The sequence below is a fragment of the Vanessa atalanta genome, chromosome 11 (assembly GCF_905147765.1).
Source record: "Vanessa atalanta chromosome 11, ilVanAtal1.2, whole genome shotgun sequence".
NCBI classification, from domain to species: domain Eukaryota; kingdom Metazoa; phylum Arthropoda; class Insecta; order Lepidoptera; family Nymphalidae; genus Vanessa; species Vanessa atalanta.
Window position 1 is genome coordinate 5,107,889 of NC_061881.1, and position 11,279 is coordinate 5,119,167.

General features: G+C 29.5%; 2 protein-coding genes across 2 annotated transcripts; one reads left to right on the forward strand and one right to left on the reverse strand.

Annotated features, from left to right (window-relative positions):
* Positions 1 to 1,178: 1,178 nt before the first annotated feature.
* Positions 1,179 to 5,935, reverse strand: LOC125067212 (programmed cell death protein 2-like). Its single transcript, XM_047675670.1, has 8 exons — positions 5,707 to 5,935; positions 5,350 to 5,516; positions 4,966 to 5,145; positions 4,033 to 4,142; positions 3,725 to 3,849; positions 3,263 to 3,416; positions 2,760 to 2,904; positions 1,179 to 2,428 (listed from the first exon to the last, which is right to left on the reverse strand). The coding sequence occupies exons 1-8, from the start codon at positions 5,812 to 5,814 to the stop codon at positions 2,140 to 2,142; spliced, it is 1,278 nt and encodes a 425-aa protein (XP_047531626.1). The 5' UTR covers positions 5,815 to 5,935; the 3' UTR covers positions 1,179 to 2,139.
* An 849-nt stretch (positions 5,936 to 6,784) lies between these two features.
* On the forward strand, positions 6,785 to 11,058 carry LOC125067521. The gene is made up of 4 exons (XM_047676180.1): positions 6,785 to 6,934; positions 8,987 to 9,236; positions 10,197 to 10,397; positions 10,787 to 11,058. Exons 1-4 carry the CDS (start codon positions 6,785 to 6,787, stop codon positions 11,056 to 11,058), a joined length of 873 nt encoding a protein of 290 aa, XP_047532136.1.
* Positions 11,059 to 11,279: the final 221 nt, after the last annotated feature.

Consider the following 11,279-nt stretch of genomic DNA (forward strand, 5'->3'; position numbering starts at 1 on the left):
AACACTACTAACGTCTCAAAGATATTTAGATAATAATAATGCAATAGCTTTAAAATAATAATGTGTAGGCTTAACACAGACGTTTAAAAAATAAATTGATTAAATGCTTTGTCTTAAAAAGCCTAAATGAAAATTTTTTCATACAAAAAAAACTAAGGCAGTATTTACCAAGTGCGAAAATTGCGGTACTAATATTATAAAACACTATATTTAACTTTAAACTTCAATATTTTAAAGATCACTCCTTTATTGATAATTATTTCGTTTTTTTTTTAAATATTATTAAGTAAAAAAAAAAAACAATTATTCTACCTGATACCGAGAACTGGACTTTAGTATCCAAGATTACTCCCAAAAATTTGGTTGGAGTTATATATCATTATTTTGCAAATTAAAGCGATTTTTTTTTCTTGTCATCGTAAATATTATAAAAAAAAAATGTATATTGTACTAAATTGCTACCTAATAAACTTCTGCTTTTAATACTGTATTATTTACTTCGTTCTTAGTTTTGAGAATGTCTGTCAAGTATGTATACATGATCAGCAAATAATACAATACACCAAGTATTGTTTATAGTAAATTCGAAACCTATGATTTTAGGTTTTGTTTCGATTTTCTTTCATTATAAACTGCAAGTCACTCATCTACATTTGGCGTCAAAATGAGCAAAACTTTTAAATTAATTTTTTTATACCAAATAGTATTAAAAATCATTAGTTCAGTTAGAATTGAAGTATGTCGAAAACAATGAACTTTAATATTGATTATGTTTTTCATTTTTTTCTTATGTAGCCGTAGTACCGCTCTCTAGCCGGCCAGTAACATTTTTCCGCTCTCTAAAATTCTAAAATTAATTATTTTTAAATCGTAACAATTTAGTAAATTACAATCAAGAATCCTCTTTAATTTTCTGAACATCTACGACTGGAGCTCTTCAAAATGAGACTATAACCGATTTTTTATATGCAGTCCTATAACCACAGGGACAAAAATAGGCTTACGCTATTAATATATAAGATAGTATTTACTGTGACGTCATTTGCAGTAACTTCAGTAAAGGGTAAATAGTATGACTATGCATTATTGGGATAAAAAAATATTAGGTCTAATAATATTCATTTATTGATGTATTTCATGTTTTTAATTATGAATATTTATATTTCTAAATGGAACGGCTTAAATTATGGTATCATGTAATCAGAAAATTCTAAGCAATTTTTGCACAATATATTAAAAATTTAATTATTTAAATATGCAAGAAAATATAATGTTGTTTCATAAAATAAGCTGAAGTTTGTTCAATATAAATAGATAGCATATCTATTATAATTATGTATTTCTTTAAATCTAAGATCTATGGACAAAATGTAATATTATTAAATGCATAGACAATGTTTCACATCACATACATGGTACTTATTTATACTACACCAGTTTTTAATGGATATCGAACCTTCTTTCACGATATTTTTAACATGTAAATATATTTGCTATAAGATCATCGCCTTACTCTTATGGTGGCACTGCACTTGGCGTAGCGTGTTCGTGCCTTTGGGCTATTGTCCCATTTTTGGCACAAATATGGCAAATAATGCAAATTCATGTCTTCGTCTACCTTTCGATTGTTACGTCGATATCAAAGGCAAAAAATTAAGTCAAGATATGTGCTGCCTTTCCATGTAAGACTGATCAAACTATGATTTATATACAACAATAAAGTAATATATAATAAGATATTAAAATCACAGATGAAATTTGTAAAAAAATAACAATATAATATTACATTAACAAGAGTGAAACAAAATAAAAAAAAAGATTAATTTACAGGACACACTAATAATATAAGGCTTAACTTGAGGACGTTAAATGTTTACTACGTAATATTGTGCATAGTTATGATACACATTTGAATATAATTTGTAGAGACTATTGAAAGATAAATGCTATTTATAATTATAATTATCATAATAAAATAAGATAATTACTCTTAAGTCTTATTTATAACTACGGCAAAGCCAAAGGAGGGCTATGATTGTAGCAGTCTCTATCCTTCAAAATATTATTTAAGATGTCATAAATGCTTGTAAAGAACATGCTCATACTAAGGTTTGGCTTAGAGAGAAACAGTTGCAATATTTAAATGACTTCTGGTTGTAATATGACCATCTCTTCAACTAATCTATCATTTTGTTGCCAGCAACTTTGGGAACATGTAAATATCAGTACAGATAGAAAGTGTAGGTGTGACAGGGTTACATGGTTTGGAAATAAGCATAATGTATCTGCAAATCCAGGAACGAGTTGAAGTTCGCAGATCAGTCTTGAACCGCAGCGCGTACAAATACTTGGTTTGTATGGAGAATTCGACGCATTTTCTGATATTGGTAATGGTGCTCCCAGAAGGGGCGGTGCATCTCGGGTGTATCTGAAAATATAACATTATTTAACTATTTAGTATATTAGCAACTCACTTCGGATGCAATTTATTGAAGATTTAGGAAATAAACTTGAATTAAAATGACTTTCTAAAATTTACAAATTACAGTTATACTAGTAGTATGTATATTAAAGTAATTTTTATATTTTTTTGGGAAGTTGTAAAGCACATACAGCCATTAGTACAATGGACTAATTCTTGTTTTTGCCCAACTATAATATATATGTCCCCCGAAGATGGCTACTACTCTGAAATTGGCTTTCGTAATCAAAGATGGACCAAGTAAATATTAAAATGATTTTTAATATTAGATACATACCGTAGAATCTGTCCCGGCTGTGCGTGGAGACGTGTAAGAAAGGCGTGGAACAGCCGGTCACCATGAAGAGGCGTCGCGTCTTCGTATGCTTCATCTTCACTTGGTGCACCAGCCACACGATCAGCTACACTGCCGACTTCTATTTCTGTTAATTTAATAAGAAATAAATTTTCATGTCATGTGTCAATACCCATAATGCATTAGAAAAGATTACTGGATGGATTCATTTAATATTTTAAATTATTTAATGTAATAAAAAAATCAACAATTATTATTATTAAAACTAAATCAATACTATTGTGTAACAAGATTTTGTATCTTGGAAATAGAGTATGCAAAATTTCAGTTTAATTGGTTCGATGGAACTGGTTTAGTTTTAAGTTGTAAGATTTTACCCACACATACTCATAGTTAAATAACAGTTTATAATTTTCATAATAATTTTAGTTAAAAACTTACAGTAAATTTTTTAATATTATAAATTTGCATTAAATGGTTATTACCGTTGTCACGTTTGTATTTGTTGAGCAATTCAGTTACTTTATCATCATCATTTGATGCCTTGTTCCATTCTTCTTCTACATAAATATATTTAGAAACAAATTGCAGTGGGCCACTTACAAGGCGACTTCGAATATCTGATGGTAGTTCTGCCGTCTGTTATATTAAAATCAAGATTTATTTGATTTCAAATATATATACATATATTAAGATGACTTACAAGAGAATTCTTGTCAACAAACTAAAATATTATTTAACCTTCAGATATTGGACCAAGTCAAAAAGTTTTTGAAAGTAATTGTTAACTGTTTTTAATAAAAATGAGACAAATATCAAATCTAGTAAGACTAGAAAAATCTGTATATTTGGTTGCTTTTGGTAAACTCAAATTGTTGTGTTTCAAAATTTGTTTTCTTGTCTTAATAGTAGCCACAGTGAAGTTAGTGTTAAATATCTCAACTAACCTGGGTAAACAGAGATGCCATATTGTTCATTGGTACAGTAGGTGTTTCTGCAATAACAAGACCTGATTCATCTTCCTCTTCCAGCTCAGCAGCCGGAACCGGGGCTGCCACTTCACCGACAGCACCTAATATTGTAGTAGTATGATATATTTACAAAATATAGTTAAAAATAAAAAAAATACTTAAGAAATAAGTAAAACTACCCATAAAGTAATTTAACTCGACATTATTTATAAAAAAGAAGTCCAAATATGCTCATATATAACTTTTTATTATAAATTAAAAATACCATGTTTTTTGAAAATTACCTTGAACTGGAGACATATTAGCATTATTTGAATCAATTTGCAAATTTTCAAGACCTTGTTCAACTGTTTCCAATTCAAATGAATTGCTTTCATCTTCCTCATCAGAATTTCTGTACCAGTAAGAATAAGATTAATGTTATCAATTTTTGCATAGACTCTAGTTAATAGCTCATTTGTGTATAAAGAATATTTATAAATATATGTGGTGGTAGAACTTGGTGTAAGTCTGTCTGGATAGAAGTATAATTTAATAATAATTTATTCTCCTGCTAAACATACTTTGTATTATTGAGTCCTAGTTTGAGCAGTAGGTCAAATCACATGTGATTTAGATAATTATGGTCATTCCAATATCTATGGTGGAGGTGAACACTTAATATAAATTTATAGATCAATGTCTTTCTACATTACTATAATTTTAAAATGACTGACTAACATAGAATGCACAACCTAAACTAAAGAGTCTACTCGAATGAAATTTTTAGGTATTCCTAATAGATTGCATATATTGCAGGACTGAGAAAGAATTTCAAAAAATTGTCTCCTAGGGGGTTTAAATATTTAAAAGCATATAAAAATAGATTAAGATTTTGAAACTTAGGATGAAATTTTGTATGGAAGTTTATCATTTTTGAAAGTTAGTAGTACAGAAATCCGTGTTAATCAGAAGATTATATGTATGAGATCAATGTTGCAGTGTCTTGCGATGGGATATCCTATCAGGTACATGGCTAGTCGACAATAAAGATATATATTAAAAAATAACTCTTTAAATCACTTATTGTTTCCTTGTAGGATTCACACTATAAACAAGAATATTTATAAATATATAATTTCAGCAAAATTTGGATTTTTTTTACAATTTAATTTGTTTTAATTTTTATAAAGCAAACAGATTCCTTTTTAAAATATAAATAATATGTGTTGTTTCACCTTTGCATGCCATTATTATCAATATTCATAACATTTCCATTTGACGAATCACCATTGTCATTTTCCTCCCAATCATCTGAGCCCCTGCACCAGCTCAAGTTTGTTTCTGCATTTGGCATAACTACAACTGAACTAGTCTTACTCGGTGCATCTTGCATCTGACTTCGTACACATGTCCAACTAAAAAAATTAATAAAAAATTTAATGATTGTACTTTTCGTAAAATAAATAAAATATAAATTTAGTAAATTAAAAGTCAACTTGCACAAAATTTATTAACAGACACTAAATTAAAACATTTCAAATAAATGGTACCATATCTGACACGTTACTTTGTAAATTTGATTTAAAAAAAAACATTCTGTTTTTCTTTTAATGAGTTACCTTTCAGACTGAACCCAACAGGAAGGATTTATACAGGCAAATACATATAATGTACGATGATAAACAGAGTCATCTAAGGGGGCATAGCATTGAACTACCAAAAGTCTGTGTAAATTGCACAGTGGACATTTAGTAGAAAACTGAATGTTTTCTAACGGGGGCCAATTCTGAAAAATAAAGGCTTTTCAATTATCTGACACAATATTAAATTTATTACATAAAACTCGTTTACAATATCTATTTCCTTAATATATAATATTAATTTACTTTATATATATTAAATAACTAGTTAATTTTTTTTAAAGTATTAGTAATATTATTGTTTATTATTTAATTTAAACAAAAAAGTATCCGTACAGGCAGTCCACCAATTTTATTAATTGTATAGTTTAACTGCAATTTATTCCTTTCATTGATTATTTCTTCTTCGTAACCAAGGTAGACTTTGCTTTGGCTTTTCGCCATTTTAACATAAATTATTTATTATAATCTAGGGTATTTTTCATTAACATTTCACTTTTCGCACATTCAAAAAATATTCAATTGATTTTTTTGTGGAAATTGTTCAACAGTCAACTTAACCGTGTTCAATTGACAATTTGACATTAGACATTTGCCACTTGCAGTCTAGCAATTGTATTTGACATATGGCTATAAAGTATCCATTACACATTGAGTCAATATTTGTGGGCGAGGATTCAATTCCTGGTGGTGTACCCTGAACATGGTCAGGAAGTACTCTTCGGAATTATGGCAGCCATGACGAACGACCGATGATATATAAAATCGTTTCATGCAAGAGATTTTATGTTATAGACTCTCTCTAGTCCAAAACAATATTTGTGAATAACAGTTTCTACCTATTTTAGTTCCATAATTATAAAATGACTATTAATTCATAAAAAAATGTTTTGATCTAACTAGACTAACAAAATAATTTCATTAAAACTATATTAAAGAAAAAGTATTGTTAAAATCAGATTTACTTAGACTGTGCACATTTTCATTTCATGGCTATATTTCAAAAATATTTTCATAGGACGTCATCGTATAACAACAGATATATATAGGACGTCCGACAGATATATATTTTACCGCCATACAGCAATATTCAGCATTGTTGTGTTTTAAGAGCGAATGAGCCAGGCGCATTAGCGATGTACGGGTTGATAAATATTTCTTACAGAGTAAATGAATTTGAAATTTAACATAAAATATTGAATTGAAATTTACTTTATTGTATACCACAAACAACACGAAACACACAGAAAAAAAGAAAAACAAAATTAGCAAAAAAAAAAAAAAACGTAAAATAAATGTTGATTACGAGTGTTGTACAATGGGCGGACTTATGGCTAATTAGCCATCTCTTCCAGACAATTGAAACTCGAGTAGTTTGACAATGCAAAAATTCATCATCATCATTACCTTTAACATGACATGGTGCACCAAATCTCCGTTCACATTCTGTGGAAGAAGATGGTGTCCACAAACATTATTCTTCAGGTCATCGTTCCCCTTAGCTAGGTTTGAGAACTTTACACTGCTCTTGCTCTGCCGTCTCGATTTGTCTGCTCCAACTGCCGTTAGTTCTTTCACATACATGACTAGGCATTACTGTAACTCCGGTTCTTTTCCGAAAAATCTCAATTCAGATTTTAGCCTTCACAAATACTCCGAGCATATTCTATTCTATAGCATGTTGAGCGACCTTGACTTTGTATACCAGTCTCGCAGTTGGTGACTACAATGTAGGATATTTAATTAAGACTGTCAACTTGTAAATTAAAACGCCAAACAATTTATAAAAATAATAAATAATAATCCAATAAGCGATATGTGGTAATAGCTAATTAGGCGTATTATAAAGTGTGAAAAAGCAAGTCTTTGGTGGCAATAGTATGACCACTAATATGTATTAAAAGTTTTTGCTAAATGCTAACAAATTTATTTAAAGTTATTTGTAAAACTGCGATAGAGACCATACATAGGTATATAATAAAACGTCAATAGTATTAGTTTTTCATTACTGGTAAAAGTTGAGTCATCCTGTTGTGTAGATAAAGGAAATGGTTCGCTTGCAGATATACATATATTATCATATAATTTCACAAGAAGCTGTGAATATAACGAGAATAACTCATTTCAATATTTCGATATGCTGTTTCTCAAAGGAAATATTTTGAATATATTGATAAACTTAGAACACCAAGTTTCCGACTTTACAAATTTAATACCTGGGGCTACGTATCGTTCGTAAAATATAATTCCGCAAATATTTTTAACCTTCTCCGTTAATAAATTGTTTAAAAAATGATTTGTTTTTTAGTTAAATCTTATTATGCAGTACGAATATATAAAGATGTGAAAAAAAGGGTGTAGTTCCTAGTTATAATGCACAAAAAAGAAAAGCAGTAATACTTGGTATTGTTGTGTTCCGGTTTGAAGGCAGTAAAACTACAGGCGTTGTGCCTGTAGTTTTACTGCCTTCATGGCACAATTTCAAGGTTGATGGCGCATTGGCGATGTCAAGAATGGTTTAAATTGTTTATGGTACCTATTTATATGTAGGAATAGTTTATAGTTTAGGGTAATAAATTATATACACTTATGAAATTGGGTACATCGTCGAATACATGGAAATACGTCTGGCGGAAGTAATGGCCCACAGAAATGGTCTGGCAATAATAAATATCAAGTTTGATAATATTCTTAAAAAAACAAGTAGTTAGTTACTACATAGTAGACTAGAAATGCTCAAAATATCAGCTTTGCTAAAATTACGTAGGTCTAGGGGCTTTGGGATCTTGGACTCAAAGTAAAGCATATAAATTAAATTGAACTTAGACAGACTATACGCTATTATAACTTGAATTAGACAAACGTAAATTATGCAATCTTCTCCAAATAATATGAATATTAGGTAATACTCTTTTAACATTTATTTTAGGATGCTTCGTACCACCAAATTTACGTCCCACGTTATTTTAATTTTAAAGATATATTACGAAAACAAACCTTTTTAGCGGATTAAATGTATATTAAGGATACAATTGCTTAATATTAAATTTTATATGGAAACTTTTTGTAGCTTCGATCAATGCATAGTAATTATATTTAAAATTAAATTATTTTTGGGGGTAAAAGAAAACGCTTATATGTACATAGCATTACTATGCATGATATCTGTATTTTAATTTTAATTTCTTTTTAAAACAAGCCAGAACGAAATTAACACATTGTGTCCCTTCCAGGCTAATTATGGATGATATTAAGTGTTAATTTTCCATCAATAATCATTCATTAATTGGAAGTTTTCTGTTTAGGTCAGTTTAGTTTCATTTGGTCATTTGTCGTATAAGCGGTCATTGCCCAAGGATTTACACATTCATTTCGGGCGCGTGGGAGACCTCGAGCTTTAGCAACAGATACCTTATAACTTTACGTTCAGATAACAACAGGACATTCGTATTAAACAAACGTCGTTGTTAGTGTAGTTGTTATAGATATAAAAGAAAAATGTTAAAATCTTCGTATTATTTAATAACCGGTCTGATTTTTGTAAGTGGAATACTTTTTGAATAAATATATAGTATGTTTTCCAGTGAAAATTGATTGATTTCCAATTTTTGTTCAGGTTATAAGTTTTGCTTTACAAACGAAAGCAGTAACAGTGAATCCATTGTGTCCAACGAATAAAATCGCTCCTCATAAAAGGGTTGCTCGCTATGATAACAGTAACCCGCGAACCTTCGGCGAATTTTATAATTTGTTAAAGCCTGACAACTTGTATGATGCGCCTAGCGGTCTTCAGGAAAAACCGCAAGAAGATGACCCCGCTGATTGTGGTGAAATCGAAGATTATGATGAAAACGATCTTAGTTCAGGTATTTTTAATTTTTTTTGGATAGATTTTTTTTTAATAATTATGTAATTTTACAACACTTATTATTTAATTTTTTGTAGGTTTTTTTTTGTACCTTTTAATATCAAGATATTCTTTTAAATTTTAATTGTCTATCACAATTCTTGAATTTGTTTCGTGTTGTAATTTTATATGATAATTTTTAATGAGTTGTTTTAATTATATAAAGGAAATATTATATGTGTTTAGGTTTGTTCGCTTCATGTAAAGTTGGAATGATTATTATTTATTTCATTAACGACATAAAATGGGTAACGGAGTTTCAAATAAAAGTGTTGAATTTAAACATACCAAAATTACAAGATTAAATTAACGGTAGACCTATCACTGTTTTCGAATATGGATTCTATCGAGAAGAGCCAGCAATACTCTGCTTTAATTACGAAACACCCCAAACAATACAATGAGAATTATGGCATTAAAATTAAATTTTTACACGATTTTTTACACACATAATTATATAATTTCTATACATGGTTATTATTTTCGATATAAGATTTTTTAAAAGTTATCGTAAACCAACTATTGTGCTTTCGTCTCCATACAAATATAGGTACTTCATCTACTAGTTTATCGTAATATATTTTATTAATGTATTTCGCAATATTACGAGTCAGAATATTTAATTAAGTCGTCTTAACTTTAAATTGTAAAAGACTGTAAAATAATGCTATGACGTTATTATTTCAAGTAAAAATAACGTGCAAAAAATCTAAACATCCTTTATGGTCCTTAAAAAAAAACACAATTTCAATTAAATGTTAATACGGAAGCATGTTTATTTTTATAATATAGTAATATTTATTTAGAGCCATTGTAAATCCAGCTCTTAAGTTAGAGTTATTAAAGCACTTTATTTGAGTGATATATATCAATATCTGTGAGAATAACTTACTAATACGTTATTATTTTATTTGTACAGTCACGCCACATTCATTAAGAAGGCAAGGACACAAAAGCAATCGTTTGCACAGTTCACAACACCTGTTTAATCAACAGCTGTTTGGTTTTAATCATGGTGTTATTAGACCTATGATACCTTCCCAAAGACCTACCCGTCCGCCAGCTGGAGGATATTTTGGACACAACCCATATAGGCAGCCAAAACCCTTGGAACCCACAGGTTTTTGTATAATTGACATTAGTAAAACTAACTACAGGTGTCCGGATATATTAATATTCTCTGACCTGGTCATAGTGTATTTATAATTCCGGAACTGAAACTTTCAAGGTATATCTGGGTCTATAGTAGTTGCCTTTGAATTTGTAATAACACATTAAATAACAATCTATTGTCTTTGGAAGTTGTCTAGATATTTATATAAAATATAACGTAACAAACTATTTTATAAATAAATATTGCAATGGTAAAAGAATTATTTTACTGACGAAAAGTTTATTTTTTAAAAACTTAAGTTAATTAAAAAGGTTCATATTATATAAACAAGTATACTTAAATGCGAAAAATGTTAAAACTTCCGCTGCAATATCAAACTATTATATTTTTTGCAGATTACGTAAAGCCGGTTCATGAAGATGGGCATGAGCCGCACGTGACGTATCGACCTGGTTTGGTTGGGGCTCCGATCGGTCATGTAGTGGGATTACCCCAAGTTAAGCCCACGAGGCATTATTCAGAGTCAACGACACATAAAAAATCAAACATCGTAAATCATAGTCATATACGAACGAGTACGCAATCCTATATGAATACTTATAAGTCACACAGACCGAGGAACGCTGACGGTGGAATAATAAGATCTTTTATCGATTTGTTACTGTAATCAAATATATTATTTTTAAATTAAACCTATTTTATTTATATGTTGAGCTTAATATAAGATTATGTGAAAGGTGTAAAGACCTTTTGTTTCTTTTGTGTCGTCATTCATTCGTGCTCCACCTAGATTCCATAGCCTTGGTAGTTGATGTTTACTATTGAAACGTCGCGCTTTAATCTGTAACTCTTTACATTGTGGTGTCTCCTCATGTCTTTAAAATAAAA